The 17,079-nt window shown below is 33.0% G+C and overlaps 1 protein-coding gene across 1 annotated transcript in view; it reads right to left on the reverse strand.

Moving 5' to 3' along the window:
• Nucleotides 1–462: 462 nt before the first annotated feature.
• Nucleotides 463–17,079, reverse strand: part of LOC128235210 (hemicentin-1-like) — a 42,340-nt gene continuing 25,723 nt past the window's right edge. Inside the window, exons 9-17 of the mRNA XM_052949978.1 lie at nucleotides 16,467–16,775; nucleotides 15,941–16,249; nucleotides 13,654–13,959; nucleotides 13,352–13,468; nucleotides 11,353–11,392; nucleotides 8,159–8,199; nucleotides 7,780–7,926; nucleotides 3,678–3,775; nucleotides 463–2,124 (exon numbers count right to left, since the gene is read on the reverse strand). Coding sequence (XP_052805938.1) covers nucleotides 1,930–2,124; nucleotides 3,678–3,775; nucleotides 7,780–7,926; nucleotides 8,159–8,199; nucleotides 11,353–11,392; nucleotides 13,352–13,468; nucleotides 13,654–13,959; nucleotides 15,941–16,249; nucleotides 16,467–16,775 — 1,562 coding nt within the window. The 3' untranslated portion in view covers nucleotides 463–1,929. The remainder of the gene's footprint in view (nucleotides 2,125–3,677; nucleotides 3,776–7,779; nucleotides 7,927–8,158; nucleotides 8,200–11,352; nucleotides 11,393–13,351; nucleotides 13,469–13,653; nucleotides 13,960–15,940; nucleotides 16,250–16,466; nucleotides 16,776–17,079) is intronic.

Here is a 17,079-nt window from a genome sequence, read left to right on the forward strand (position 1 = left end):
TTCATAGAGAAGTAATATCCATGGAAATATTCACTCTTAGGTATTTAATGCAAATAATAATATTCGAACAAAGTCACTTGCCATAGTCCAAAAACTTTATCCTACAATATGATATAAAAATATTTGTTAAGCAGAGGGTGCAGAAAGTTTCCTTTTTTCACATTTTTCAGCTTTGGAACCCTGACGTTCTGAGAGAAATGTAGTTTACTTTCATTTTTGTTCTATGAAAATTTGTTTTCAACCTGTGTAACCATCACTTTGGAAGGGTTGCACAAGTTCAACCTTTTATTTGATAAGCATATTTTAGCCTATCAAAATGAAACCGTCCGTTAACATGCGACCAACATCTCCGCTATGTATTTACCTCCAAATATTGAACTGCTTTCGCTCGCAAATCGTTAAAGAAGTAATTAAAAATCGACAAAAAGCATTTTATGTTTTAATAACTATTAACAACAAGGGTCTGGTTAAGCTTTATTCTGGTTATATAATACGTTGAAAAACACACATAATAGCAAGAAGACAGATAATCACAAAGAAGTCATGATACTTAATATCTATATGTGTAAGTAGGAAATATCAAGAATTAGTTCTTCTAGAAATTTAGTTACACATTTACAGGATTGAGAATTAAGCATAAATGCTTTATCTAAGTCTCTCTTCAATATATCATTAGAATAGTTGACATGTGGTGTGAAATACCAGAGTTGACATATTGTCATATTTGATTCATTATTCACAATAGTACACTAGGATAGAATGAACAAACATTGATATTGTTACAGCGGATGGCGTAGCCGAGACGCTAAAATATTTTAATAAACATGTATTTCTGTTTGCATAAAATACAAAGTTTGACATTGTGTAGTGCGGAAGACATAACAGGAGTGAAGGACTAAAACGGAAATAGAGATTGAAGGAAAGGAGAAGTAAATAAGCCGAGTTAGAGACGGTGAGTATGTTTGATGTTGGCGATAAATGTTTGTACTTGATGGAAGAAATGCTTGATGATACTAAAGGTGTAAGATTTGTCTCCAAACAATATAAGCTGTATAGGTATAGTGTTAAGAAAACTGAGATGTTCAATCCATACCATCTTTTGGTTAGTATATAATAGACATGTGAAAAAAGCGGCAAGTGGGTTCAACACCATGTTTAGTAGTCTATGTATTATAATAATCTCGACATCAACACATTAATAGCAAACATGTACATGTCCGTTAAAGAACAAACTTATTTGAATATTTAACAGAGGATATATATATAATGTATGTACAATTGTAAATGTTCTTGTTTGTCGTTGTACAGACTTGTGTGAATAATTTCCATAAAGTACCATTAACATATGTAGTAAAAACATAATCAGTAATATGCACACTTTTCAGTACGGTATTATTCAGGAGACTTTCTGGCATCAAAGTTGATTTGTCAAACAAAAATGTTATACAGTCGAGACCCGTTGGCTCGACATCCCAGGGACCGGCCAAGATACTTCGAGCCTTGCAAAAAATGGGCCAAGCGAGAATAATTACATGTAGTAAATAAAATTCGGTTCTTTACATCCACTTCGAGCCAACGAGTAAATCTAGCCAAACGATATAGAGCCAACAAGTTTCGACTGTATACCAAAGTGTTTGGCCAAATCTGTACCATTAGGATCTGGCACATAAATAACGGATGAATATTCTTATTTTGTCATTGTTGTGGCCTTTAAAAGGCTACCGCAAAGCTAATTGCCACTCCATTACTGGATAGTACACCACGAAAAGACACTATAGAGCTGTTAGCAGTATATGGCATTGTTTTAGTGTCATATACGTATTTCAAAACAAACATTCAAGCACTTCATTAATAATATAATATACAAAAGAAAAGTAAAATATTATTATAAAGTATATCGTATATAAGCGTCGTAGTAGTACAGTGCTTTTATTTTGTATTGGGTTTTTTTTTACCACCATCTTCTTCGTCGCTATCAGGAAAAGGATCAACCTTCTTAGTCAGATCAACATCAGCATACACAGTCATGTCGTCAATTCCATGGATAACCAATCTCTTTTGACCTTTCGGAGGATTAGCGAATACGATATCAGCATAGACAAGACCGTCATGATTGACGTTTTTCTGAAAAAGAAAGTAAATAAAGGTAAAGCTTATTTTCGAATTAAGATAACCATCACCAACGTGTCTGTATAGAACATGTGTTATATAACAACATCAATCGGGTACTGCAATGCATATAGCGCTGGAAATGACTGTGTATATCCTTGTTTAGTATCATTAACATTGTTGAAATAATAAGTTGCGATTGCTTTTGATATTTTAATTCAGCAGTGTTAACAGATACACATTCAAAACAATCAATTCGAAGGGAAGTCGAATTATAGTAAAATACCGTCTGTGTGCGTTGTCTAGTTTGGTTTATAATGCATATAAACTTTAAAAAAATCAATAGTTACATACATATCATAAATAATTATTCAACATAAGCAAAATAATCATATATTTTTAATATAATTCGATAAACACAATCTATGTTAATCCAATTTGAATGCTTATTTGAATGTGACCATAAATGACATGTACTATGCAAAAAGATGACTGTGAGACATAGAAATAGTTGCTCTTAATTCTATAAAGATTCTATATTCATTAACTTGAGGTATCTCTTTTTATATGAAACACATTTCGTCATACCGAAACACTGGAGCTTGTTGAACGAACGCGGTTTCAAATTTCAGTCAAATAACTTATCTTATAAATTACCGCGCCTTTGATTCAAATAGATGATAAATAAACGAACATCAATATTGAAGCTAAACATGATTCTAAAATACGAATTTATGATACATTTGAACTTCTTATAGAATGCCTGCAGTGTTTAAAACTCGAATCTGCTAACTTCTCAAAAGATATGATACTTTAATTACATAGACTTTAAAAACAAAACCTAAAACAATTGCAAAACTTTGTCTTGAATTAAATAAGCTTTTCATTTTTCCCCTCCATATTAGAAATTTGATCATTACGTTAACAATACCACCATGAAACTGCAACAATATGTGACGTAGTCAGTACACATACATGCAGTGTTGATTACATAAAAAAACATGAATTTCCGTTTATTCTTATTTCGGAATAGTGTAAGGTGACCAAATGGAAAAGTTGTTTACTGAAGATCGGTGCACTGGTAAACTGTCAATTAGGCATTTTATCTCAATAATTGATTCTACTTTGTCTTCGAACTTTGTAAATGTCATTCTGTTAATGATTGTTGCTATAAACACATATATTTATTTAACAGTCCAGTAAAACTGGACGCTTTTATCGGATCTCTTAAAAGAAATTTGACAAATCATTTACTGCATTGGGTAACGGAAAACTTAAGTAATATTATAAAGTCCATTAATCATATATAGAATGTGTTTAAACGGTTACTTATTAATATAATGTATAATGCAAAATTAATTATTTATTTTTGTACACGAACATACTGTTAAAGCTGTAAAAAAAATTCAATCCGAACATATTACATAGACAGAATGAACGCTTCGGGATGGAATCGTTATCGCCTAACTAGTTTGTATTTTGTTAAGTGTTGGTCAGAGTAGTAGGAGTTATTTGAATAACACTGTATTCCTTTAAAGGGAGATACGTACAGTGAATATTAAAAATACCTTGGCTGGATGTTGAGGAGATTGATTATTTTCGTAAATATCGAACCCGGCATTGTCGTGTGCATCATTTTTTTGCTTCTTGGTGCCTTGGGATTTAGCTGGAATAATTAAAAAACATAAAAAGACACATTTTGAATGTAAATCATATAGTAATTAACATATTATTTGGCAGTATTCTACACTTTTCAATCATAATATGACAATTATTACGGAACCAAACTCGTGTATCTATTTCATCTTACAATGTTGATTTATTAAACCATTTTGGTGGATTTACCAAGACTCAACTATTGAAAACTAAAAGTTATCAGATTACTAGAGAAAGATTGAGCCTAAGGTGGTCTAAAAACTTGACAGGAAGGTTGATCATGATGACCTCTTAAGACTTTGTCTTTGACGGCACATGTATGACCTGAAGCTATGTGGGCCGTTGACAGACTCCATCATAAATATCAAATATAAGTTGTTGTCTTTGAATATCCAAACTGATGACAAGATTTTAGCAATATCAAATATCAAATTATATCTTAACAGTCTTGGGGTAAAAAGGCTGAGAGTATGTCAAAGGTTTCGCCGCCAACGTAGATGGTTAATTTATCATATGTTTTGTATATATTATTTGTGTACTTGGTTGAACGCCGAAACTCGGGATACAAGTATAATTTAAAATGCTAGGGCTACATAAAAACTGGATACTTTTTTCTTCCTTATTTATTTAACATTACATAGCATTACGCTATATAAGCAGTTTCACTTTTTCCTAACGTATTCTAAAACATCTTTGAAAAAATATTAACGTTGATAACAGTACTCTTAAAACGCAATACATTAGTTTATAATTACAATTAAATAACTGATCCCTGAAAAGCATATCCCGGTTTGCACATTTCACATCATCAAGGGAGACAAGTCTAAAATTATCTTAAAAATTTCAATCACCGTAAATATTTATATAATTCCGGACTTTACTAAAACCTGTGTGCTCTGACATGAGACTCATATCACTCTATCTGAAAAACATAATTTTGCCAGACCAAACCAAGAAATTTTACCAAAAATAGTGTTTGTATTGTTGAATTATATACTGTGCAATTTAAAACAATTATATCAGGATTAAATGATAATATTAGTGAATATAAGCTCAATCGAACTTTTCATAAATAATCTTTAGACCAGTATTGTTATAACTAGCTAATCATTCTTATATACCTTTCCGTTTCATGCATTCTCTATGGTATTGCACTTTTTGAAACGCAAGTACAGTTAAGATATTTCAATAGGCTAGAAATATAACCACCAATTCAAACAATTTCAAACATTTGTCATGTATTTGACCAGATGTTCATCTTACATCCGCACCGTACTTTCAATTGTTTTATTTGCAACAGGAGTGTTTTATTGCAATTGTTTTATTCAAATTGTATCAAACTATATGTGACTTTCGGTTGTTGGGGTAATCATTTTAAATTTACCAATGGTCTTAAAATTTAAACAATGCCTATATCAAACTTCACACAGATGCATAACAAGTATAAATGGGGGAGATTTATGAATGATTATTATTATAATTAATCGCTATGAATATCTCAAAATATTGTTTAGTGTTATGGCCAAGGTAAAAGTGCTTGCACAATGATGCCTTCGATATCTCAACTTGTTTTTGAATTTCTCGAACTTTGCCGGAGCGAATAACATTCACTACACATTTTTAAGGCAGTGCTCTTTTCTTCATTTGAAATAGCATTCTATTGTAGATAAAATTAAGCTTTCCGTTATAAAAACAACAAAAGCCAGAAACCGAAAGAGCGACCAGGGGACCAGGGTCAATCACCGGAACTTCTGATAAGAGGAACGCACTATTATTTCTAGACGACTACACCGAAGACGTTGTACTTACTGCTCCTCACCTAAGGTGCACATGGGCATCTTCTAGATTGTGAGTGACCATGCGTTAGGCTGTTAGTTTTTTAAGGTAAAAACTAACGCGATTTGATAACCTCTTCAATGGCTACGAGGGAAAACAAATTTGTTGTATTTGAGGACTCAATAATATAGTTGTGTGCAATGTAAAAACATAAAGTTTGTTTGGTCGTAATGCCGGCTGAATTCACCCTAACTTCAATCAATAAAATTAAGATTTATTTGGTCATTATAAACTTAAACTAGAAACACCATTGATCATTGTAAAGTTAGTCAAATAGAATAAAGGAGTATCGGAAACGAGCTCTTGAGATCTCTGATTATATAAATAATATAATTGTACTTCCCGGCTAACAATTGTTCCAGAAAAAGAAAGACATGTCATCCTTTAAAGGTAAACACAACGATTGAATTGCTTACATTAGTACACCCTTTGTTTTGGGACTTGAATGTTTATGGGGAAATATATGGTCCTGCTTTGATTTCCTTCCTTGCATTGAGACCTACTTAACAAAAACGTCATATCGGGTCATGCTTAAGAATGAAAAAATTATGTTATGTTTCCTTGTGTCCTTTATAAGAGAGTTTAGTTTAAAGTCACAAGCAAACTGGCTTACTTCCTTACTGTACAGTTTGAACACTTTTAATCTCAAAATCCAGTTCCTCGTATATATATATATATATATATATATATATATATATATATATATATATATATTGACGCCCTACAATGAACCTATAAACACAGTACATAGCGTTTCGCTTCATCTTGTTCGATGAAAACATTTCTGTTCTGAAACTTAACAAGTGTTTGTCAATCATCGCAATACTCTGTAATACTAAGAATAGTTATGGTATACCTTTCAAAAAGCTGCCTTGTCTCAGGAATAACACAAAAACAATCTCCATTACATGTCAAACTTTCAAACCATTCGGACACTAGTCATACCGCTGGATTAACACGGCCAGGTTACCATTTTTTTAATACTTCTTCTTTATAACATAAGTAAGAAGGATTTACAACGACTGTGTATTGTGGTTGATCAGAAAAGCAAGCCAATTGTTTTTAATCGTTTTGTCATTACGGAAATGACACTCTCGATATTTTGTCCCAGGAAACTTGCGAGTGGACTATCTTAACAGTTGACTATCATTTAATTCACTGATAAATACCTTTAAACAGGCGGAAAGCAGATGAAATTTGTTTGTTTCAGTGTAAGATTGCAATATAATTCATGTAGCGAGTTCAAACAACTATTTACTTTTTATGATCAGGAGGTAAACATAATTGCGATCTAACACTGGAATAAACTATTGTTCTCTTTAATATATGGCTAAAAAGCATATAATATGTCAGCTTGTTCCAGTTGATTAGAATAACGTGTCAAATTGTATGAGATCCAAAAGTCATCTCGAAAGTGTAGTCGTTGCTACTGTGTCCCAGTCGTGTGCGCCTTGGCGTTTGATTTTAAAGCGAGAACGGGCGTAACTTTTAAAAAAGTGAACTGTTATTTCACTGATAAAACAACAGAAAGCAAATGGAAAAAATGTATACGTAGCGTTATATGTTGATAAGTTTTAACTTTTTAATGCCTATTTCATTTTCATGTTAAGGAGTGTGATCCCTGCAGGAAGAAAATCGGTTTTAAGTTTATCATCCCGCTGTTATTGGTTATTGTACAGATGACATATTGGTTAAGTTTCATTGTCTTCCAGATTAGCACAACTGTCTGTTGAATTCATCTCAAACTTTTCAATAAATATAGTCAAGGGAAATTTCATTCTGCATTGAATTGATTTCGAACTGAACTTGAGTTTCAATCGGTTTAAACAAAAATACTAGAAGTTATATGTTCATAACATAATAAAAATAAATTTGATTCATATTCCAATCGAAAGAAACGAAAACATCGGTTGTTTTGGTGAAAGGTGTACTTTTAAGCGTGTACTTGTTTAAGTATCAACCAAGTGCCCTAGTTCCCTATCTTTGCATTGACTTACAAACATGTACATGTGAGTCAAATATCAAAATGGTTGTACATCAGCGGAAACTGGACATAGTGCTTTAACAGTTTTTGTTTACAACGAGACAGTCTTTGATCCTGCTTCCAAACAGATGTATAAATATTGATAAACGTTGCTTTTAAATTCAATAAACATATTTAAGCCAGTAAATACGTACTTGGTCGTTTGTTTGCTTTGTCTACTACAGCGTATATATCGCCATCGTTCTTCTTGGGCAACGCATAAAGGACATCAGGAGAGTCCTGCTTCATTGCTGCAGGTTGTGAGCTTTCATACATTGGATTTTCAACCTCATCAGGGAGATCTGAATAAACATTGAAAATAAAAATAATAATAAGAAGAAGAAGATATAAAAATATGTTATTCATAAAAAACAATTATATAATAAAAGGAATTATGAAATAATCATAATGTTAAATTGATATTGTAGTACTCATATGCATACTCCAATACCGTCATGTTCATAAGTCAAGTTAAAAAGAACCTGATAGAATCATGATTTAAAGAATGAATGTTCTTTTCAAAAGAATACAAACCATCTGCATCTTCTTCGACAGCATTTAAAGTCCGCAGTTTTCTGAAGAATGAATTCATATGAGTATGATCGTATATATTTGTAAAATTTGCTTGTGTTTTTGCAAACTTTATATTGTTTATAAACTTAAAAAAGTCCTACGGTACACATGTGAAAAGTATAAATGGGGACTACTACTTTCAAATGCCAAAATGACAGACACCAACACATTTTGTTCAGTTTGTCGGAACAAGATCTGATCAGGCGCGTGCAAGTCCGAAATTACTGGCATATTCTGAATGTCAACTACCCTATGAATGTCGATATGGAAATACTCGATAATACGACATTGTCACTTACCGAGAAAATGGTATGAACAAATTATGATAATTACACGTCCTTTAGAGGGAAAAACAGTTAATTAAACACGAACCTCTTCTGAAGTGGTTAAAGTTTTAAGTGAAATGTTGATACTTAGTATAGTATAAACTATAACAAATATTCATAACCTAAATCTCAACAACATAAACATACTTTGTCGCCATTTTTACAGCGTTCGAAACAAAACATATGAAAGACATGTCCAAAAAAGAGTATGTTTGTCTATTTGAACAAACATTTTCGAGAATCACAATACACTGCATCTGGTATTGTATATACATTGTTATAAAAGCAAAATGAATGTGAAAAATTAGCATCATGACGACGCGGGACCATGACGTGGTGAATGCCCAAGTATAAACCACGGTCACTGTTAAAAAAGTGTTTAACTTTTCTTTGATAAACATTAGCCTTGCACTGGTCACTGTCAAACGGATTTAGAAACGTGAATACACTGTGTGATAGAAAAAGCATATACAAATTATGCAACTATTTATTGACTTAATACAAGTATTAGGATGACACGTTAAACTTCATCATTTGACCTGTATTTAATAAATTTGCATTGCACAAGTCAGTCAGCAATACGTGCATTTCTGATCAATGCCCATAATATATACTTATAGTTTGTATCATATATATTTATTTTTATTTTGGTGACCACTTTTCGGACAAAACCTGATATAACAAATGTGTTTGTTGAGGCCAAAGCTATATATATATATATGTGTGTGTGTGTGTGTGTGTGTGTGTGTGTGTGCTTGCGCGCGTGTGTGTGTGTGTGTGTGTGTGTGTGTGTGTCTGGCCCTTCTTTGTATATAAAAAGTCGATCGGACCGCAAACTACTGTATTTTGATAAAAGCGGTCCATATCATATCTTGGCAGGTCCGGACCTTGCCAAAAATGTATTATGGAACGCTGACGTCATATTGTAAGGGTGGCTTGCTATTTTCACAACTGCTTAAATTTGTCGCAAGTAAACATTATTAGCTTTGTTCAATAAAATACATCTTAAGTGCTGTAAAAATATTGGATTGTAATATAAAATGTTCTGTATAATATAAAAAATATTAACACAGCAATTCGTGCCATATGGCATTATAAGATCCGCCAGTTAGCCCCCGAAGGTAAATGTACCTCCGCTAACGCCTCGGCCCATGTACACTTTCGGTGGCTGACTGGCCGGTCTTAAGAAATGCCATATAAGGTCATTTGACCCTCATTGGTTTGTAATGTTTCATAATATTTCTTATATATTTAACGTGTACGTCTAAATATGTAGAATAAAACCTTTAAAGCTTATTACAGAAGATTACTTCAATACAATTCTCCAATGACAAAAGCGTTCTTACATAAAGCTTTATAAAATGGCAACATACCCAACCTGTTTTTAAAAAGGATGTTACCATAACCAAATCATTATTTTTTAGCCTTAGCTCATTCGCTTCTCAAAAATGCAACACGGGTTCGATTCCACGCCTAGGCACATGCGAGTATAGTAGGCTTTCACAAAGCGGGGTTTTCTCCGGATTCTCCATACAACAGAATACCACACTCTCGCCTTTGCTTCCCTTCGGTTGTGCGTAGTCTCTGTTTCCCACCTGTAAGTGGTCTTTGCTTCCTTAACAATGTTACGTTAGTGGTCCCTTCTCTACTTACTGCAATACATTAGTGGCCTTTACTTTTCTGTGATGTGCTATGGCTTTATATTCCTTTGAAGTGGCGTGTAAGTAGCCTTTTCCTTCCTCACACTTCCTTAAGCGTGTCATAATGGTGACCTTCGCTTCCCTTAAAGAGGTTCGGTTAGTGGCATTTTCTTCCCTTAGATTGATACGTCATTATTCTTCGCTTTCCTTAAAGTGGCACATTAGTTGTACTTGCGTTCCTTAAAGTGGTTGTTAGTGATCTTCGTGTTCCTTATAGTGGTAGGTTGGGTGCCTTCGCTTCACTTCGAGTGGTATGTTGTCTTTGCCTTCCCTATAGTGGTAGGTAAGTGATTTGCTTCCCTTATAGTGGCATGTTAATTCATTTGTTTTCCTTATAGTGGTAGGTTAGTGGCCGTCGTTTCATTTCGAGTTGTACGTTAGTGGTATTCGCTTTTGTTATTGTTACACATTATTAACATTTGCTCAACCTTAAATTGGTGCTTTACAAACATTTACTTACATTAAAATGGCACGTCCTTTCTCTCTCAGTGATTGGCAAGAAACGTTCCCTTACGGTCTACCATTAATGACATTTACTTCTCTTACAGTACGCATTGATGGCTTTTTTCCACAACAGTTTGAGATTTGTTGTCATCGATTTCCCTGGGAGAAAGTACTTAGCTATTGTGTTCCATTAAATCATCCACTAGTAGACTTCGGTTGTCTCAGATATGTTTTTAAAACCAATTTTGAAACAAACATACCAGACAGTGCATTGTTATGAGTACGTCAATGTTTAATTAATAAACGTTACTAGCTCGTGGAGGCAACGCCGTAATCCATATCAGTGATAATAAATGCAAAACAAATAGTTGGTCAAGTATAACAATAACTGATTGAAATTACCAGTGTGTCTTTTCTTTGAGGCTTAGGAAATTAAAATTCCTTTCAATCATGACAAAGATTTGTTGGTGTTTCCGACCCAAAATAAACTCCTGTTTCGCTGAGCGTTCTAAGGAGGTAATCCAAACATGTATCAATAAAGATAGTTTGACGCAAGTGCTGTCCATGATACATTGTAACTTATGTATTTGTCCTTTATTAGCCACTAGGTGCATCGCTTTGTCTCGTAACAGAGAATTTATCTAATTATTACCTTGTATGTTTTTACCGAAACTTATATACTTACTGGCCCTTGGTAAGTGCCTGGCGAGATTCACCTTTTTTATCTGAAATAAATATGTACTTTTAAGGAATAGCCGCGTATTAATCAGTATTTCGGGACGTGTGATAAAGGATGTTGACAAAATCCAAGGTTCAGCATATCTATGTGCACTAATACGTTTTTCTTGTTGTATGAAATCAAAACAACATAATTTCCAAAGCAACTCATTTATGAAAGCTGTACATTGGTTCAGTCCTTTCATATTTTGGTTAATTGTTGAAATACTGCATTTAGCAACAATTCAATACAATGAAACATCTCATAAGGCATTTGTTTGAAGGAATAAATGGTAACGAAAAACTATGATTAGTATTGCTTTCGTGTCATTAATTCTGCTCTCATGAAACAATCAATTGTTTTAAGCAATTCGTAGCTAGTGGAAGGGGATCTTAAACGTAAGAGGCAATTCAAAAAGTAAAGAAAAATGAAAATTAGAGCTGGCATTTATAAACAATATGTGTTTATACGCACAAAATTAATTATTTTATCAAAATGACCCAACCCAAATTCTTTTTTTCAAAAGGCATTTTAGACGTGATTTTCGCTTAAAGACTGATATTAAAACAGATTTAAAGAACTGCCTGACTGTATATTTTTTTCTGTTTCTTTCTTGAATAATACATTTGAAGCAAGAGATAGAATTCAACTGTATTTTTTTAATTAAATAACACAGCAAACTTTAATTTCTTTAAAAAAAATATACTGAATGTGTATTTATTCTGCTGTTTTTTATGAATTCTATTCACTCAGCTTTTGTCAGACGCATTTCAAGATGATGTCTTTTGTGATTCGCCTTTCTTTCGTTGTTTTATTTCGACTGGCAATTGACAAAACGCCTTCTAGTTGTTAGAAAATGAGTAGATATTGTTACCATTTACAGGGACATCGGGTGACATACTAGTTATTATGATGGCCAAGTATCATACTCATCAAATTAGTATAGGTGCAAATAACTCTACTGTGTATCGTGGCTGGTATATAATATAAACACATATACATAAATTCTAAACAAAGATCACATGATAAGAAAGTGAACTAGAACAAATACGATCATTTTAATTAGAAAAAAATATAATAATAATCAATGATAATTGTCGAATTTGAAAGTTAAATTGGTTACCATGCATCAAAATTTATAAGAATCACCAACGGTTGATAAAATGACAAGCTTTTTTGTACATAAATTTATCACATATATATATATTTCGTGTAATACAACCATACCATATTTACGTATATTCCACTAGTGTAATTCAACTTAGCCTTAACATAATTGTATACTATCATTTTAATATCAAACTCCTTACCAAGAATGAAAAAAACATCATTTTTGGGGACGAAGTGCCGTGTGAAAAAATAATCTTAGATTGTTGGGCATTAAATAAGAAAAATAATTGTTACGAAAGGTGAATGAAGTTCATCAATGTCTCGTTTAATAATTTTTCCTAAACGCGTTTCATATTTTGTAATAAATGGCAACTTAAGACGTATGACATATGAGATTAAGTCGTAAATCAAAAAATAAAGCAGAGTTGTAAAAGTAATTTAAATAGTATTAAAATGATAATAACTAAAGTTGTTTTTATTGTGGTAACGCTGCCTTGTTTGTGATTCTTGATTTTGTAGTTGCTTTGAATATTTTTAGATGTAAGAAGGGACGTTTAACAGATTAAATTTCTTATTAAATTAACGGTCACTCCGGTATCGAGGACAAGCATATATCTTATATAGATATTTGTTGTGTGTTGTGTGGTGGTGTTTATTATCAATGTCAGGTTATCGCTAGTTTTTGACTGTTATGATTGTTTCTTTCTATTTTATTGCAGTATTAACGTTTGACAGACGCGACTTCGTCTGTCCGAAGTAGCCGATGCAATGGTTGAAAAGGTTGAGATGAACATTTTTGCTGTGATTTGTGACTTCAAATAATTTAAATATAATTTTAATACATGGTTGTACGTACAAGACATTCTTTTCCGTAAGAAGAGAACAACAACGACGACGAAGAATGCAACGCAAACTGCAGAAATACCACCAGCCAAACCTCCGATCAATGCTGTATTTGATAGCGGCGGGTCATCTGCAAACAGATGTTTCATTTGACTAATTTGTAACTCAATCGAACCATTGACCTCATTGGTTATAACAAGTTGAGGTAAATGATAAAATATAATGTACTTAACTTCTACCTTCACCTTTGGTCGCTGCAATTTATTATTCAACATGTTCATTGAGATGATTGGTATTGATTAGTTATATACGTACCAACAAGAAGTTCTGTGTCGAATTGGAGTGAATTATTTTGTTTACAATTTCCTTTTTCGTTTCTTGAGAACATAATGACATCATAAGTCGATCCGTCTTTTAATCCCGTTATTGTTACTTCGTAATGTGTCTTCTGTCTCTCGATCTCATCTTCTGTAAGAACCAAGTAATCTGAACTTTCAATCGCTTTGTACAAAATAACAAATGTTTGCTGAAGTCCACCATTGAATTGACTGTTCCACTCCACTATAGCTGAAGACGATGTCGTTGCACTAATTGTTACATCGGTTGGACACTGAGGGACATCTGTAAAATAAACTCATTATTTCTACGGGGCTGTATGACTTGAATGAGTAAATTCTAGTTCCGTCAGGTATGCAATTGTGGTTTCTCGACATATATCGAATACAGTTAGAATAAACTACAAACACTTGTGTTTTACTAAGATTCAGACAATTATATAACTACTCGCGGAAGCCGATTGCTTAACTCATAAAAGAGCACATTTTTAAGGGGTAAAGTGGACATTTTGATTTTATCAATCCCATTTGCCTGCGAGGTGTAAAAAAACCAAATGAAATTAACTCAAAATATGTTCATGTCTGAGTTATGCTTTATGTGCACCAAACATCTCAACAAAAGGATATGTGATTTTGTTCTAGATTATTCAAGGTCAATGTTGCTTTATTTGAATTTCGATTAATAAATGTATGTACTTGCACACGTACCTCATTTAATATATCTTTTATCATTGTTTTCAAAATGTCATGTTCTTTATACATTTAAGGTTGAAATTGCCATGAATTACTATAATTAGGATATTTAAGATAGTAATGGTTAGATATGCAATGTAGTAGACAGTATCGACGTATGGGTATCGTGCTCATGATCCGATTTTTTTTTCAACAATTTCATGAATTCAAAAAAAGTGAGGAGCATTATTGCCTCCTATGATAAAAAAGGCGCGAAATAACCGTGTTCGGTCCGTTGTGAATACCTGTATTTTTTATACTGGTACTTTCCCATGAAGATAATAACCTTTTGACAAGTGTTCGAGTCAAAACTTTTTTATCTAAACCGGGTGGTATTATTACAATTAGCACACCTTATGCCTTATTCTACCAATTAATATATTCGTTGATTAATTGTACTATAGTTGCTTCCTTTAATTTAAATCAACATTTGCTCAACCAATCAATAACAAAATGGCAGCCAGAAACTGCACGATGTGGAAAATCCGAAGCAAAACGGCAAAAAACATAAACATTTGGCAACTTCATTTTGTATCTTAATGAAATTAACCGGAGATTCAAACAATATTGATCAAGAATTAGTGCATTGCAACTACTGTGATACCAAATTCCGGAATCATCGTCAATATAAAGTACACCACCCACTTTTTAGACCTCCCAAATGATATTGTTAGACTTTATGATATTGCTTAAAATAGTGATCGTTATTCAGATATACTTTTTATTTTTTATATTTACCGCCATACGTGTATGCTAAATCACTCTAGTTGGCGCAATGCCAAGTGGGTTTCGATCCAGAGTACTGGGAAACTAAGCTCTATTGTCCGGCTTTATACCCCCATAAATAAATAAGTAACAAATTGTGGAATAAGATAATAACTTAGAATCAGATAAAATCTTCTGTTTAAGTATAGATCTTAGAAGTGGAATATGATAAATGATGTGTTATTTAGTTTTTTAGAGATGTACATTGTATACAGTTATATTTTCCTTTCTGTGCTAATAACCTGATTATCCGTAAGATTTTTCAGTGCGAAGTTCCTCCGATTATTCGACAAAAGATTTAAAGACTAAAGCTTACCATGCGTTTTCTAGCAAGGGGATCACACTGATACCCATGCTAGTTATTGAACGTTGTCCCTGACAACACGGTTTAAACAGTGTTTGCACTCATAACGTCTGTGAATCATATAATAAACATCGGGCTTATGTACAGTAAGCGTATCTACATGGCAGTTTTTACCATTGTTTTAGAAAAAAATAAAATAATTTTGTTTTTTACACAATATATCATTAAGCTTTATAAGGCTCTCAATATTTCATAGGATGTATAAAATGTTGCACGTTAAATATTGCATCTATTTCAGATATTTGTATAAGTAACGCCTAGTCGACGAAAAGATGTAGATAACAGGAAGGAAGTAATACGATTTTCTTTCAGCTAAAGCTTTAACTCTTTCTAAGAATGTGGTAAGAACTGGCTTGAGGATGATTTTTATTTTAAGTTATCATTCATTTAAACATAGTTGAACTACCTTGAGATCTTAAGTTGAATAATTTGTTGAAGTCTGGAATTATTCCATTGGACACCGTTAGCAGATAGGTTGAAAAATCTTCTTGCTCAATAGCATTGATGGTGAATGTTGTAGAAACACCGGCATTGTTGACGGTATATTTGTCACTGTTGTAAAGTTGAGAATACGTTGTCCCATTCCATTTGTGCCATACATATCCGTCTTTATTTGGAACAGGATATGCCACTACATCAAAGGAAAACGTTGCATTGCCACCAGCAGCCCCTGTAATGTTGCTTTCCCATTGACCTCCTGATGCTCTTGGTGAACCTTGGAAAACAAACATTATTGATGTGCCTTAAATAAAAAAACACCTTCGGCCATGTTCGTAGACAAAAATCAAACTTTTTGGATAAATACTTTATAAGTTCAGACATACTTAAATCCTACAAAGACATACTTTTAACGTGTGGTCTATTTTATGTGTCTTATTATTGTTTCAATGATAATCATAATAGACATTTCATGTAAAGTATTGGTTTCTTACATCGAACATACACGTCCATTTGTTTCCTTGGTGCCGTCTCAATCTCTGTGTAGTTGTTATACCCAAAACAATAGTAGCTTGCTGTATCAAGACAGCCAGCTTGTTGAACATCAAATGCCAAATGAAGAAACCCGTCGTTCTTTTTTAGAGTAGTGTTGTTCAGTAGCCTGTCCGATCTTCCAAATACAATGGTGGAGTTTGGGTTACTGTCAACTTCACAGAAGAAGTTAAGAGTTGCGTTTTCATCAACAGTAACATTATTCGCGTCGGGATGACTGGTTAAACCAAACTTGGACACAGAAGTTTTGTCTGCAGAACACAAACACATATGCATGTGAACGTTTTTCAAAATGGCACAAACAATATGTCTTCGTTATTCTTGCTTGTCATTCGGTATGTAATTTAAAAGCAAGATATTACTGGTTGTATCATTCTGTTTCTCAAATTATAGTAAGGTAGACTATTTACAATAATACATGTACTATACAGAAACTTAAAAAAAAATGTTTGTATTCGTGACATTTGTAATTATACATTCCTTAATTTGCATTTCCAAAATGTATTATCACTCGGAGCAAGGTTGCGTGTCACAAGTGCAATTAATATATTTAAT

Source organism: Mya arenaria, chromosome 5, assembly GCF_026914265.1.
Source record: "Mya arenaria isolate MELC-2E11 chromosome 5, ASM2691426v1".
Classification (NCBI taxonomy): Eukaryota; Metazoa; Mollusca; class Bivalvia; order Myida; family Myidae; genus Mya; species Mya arenaria.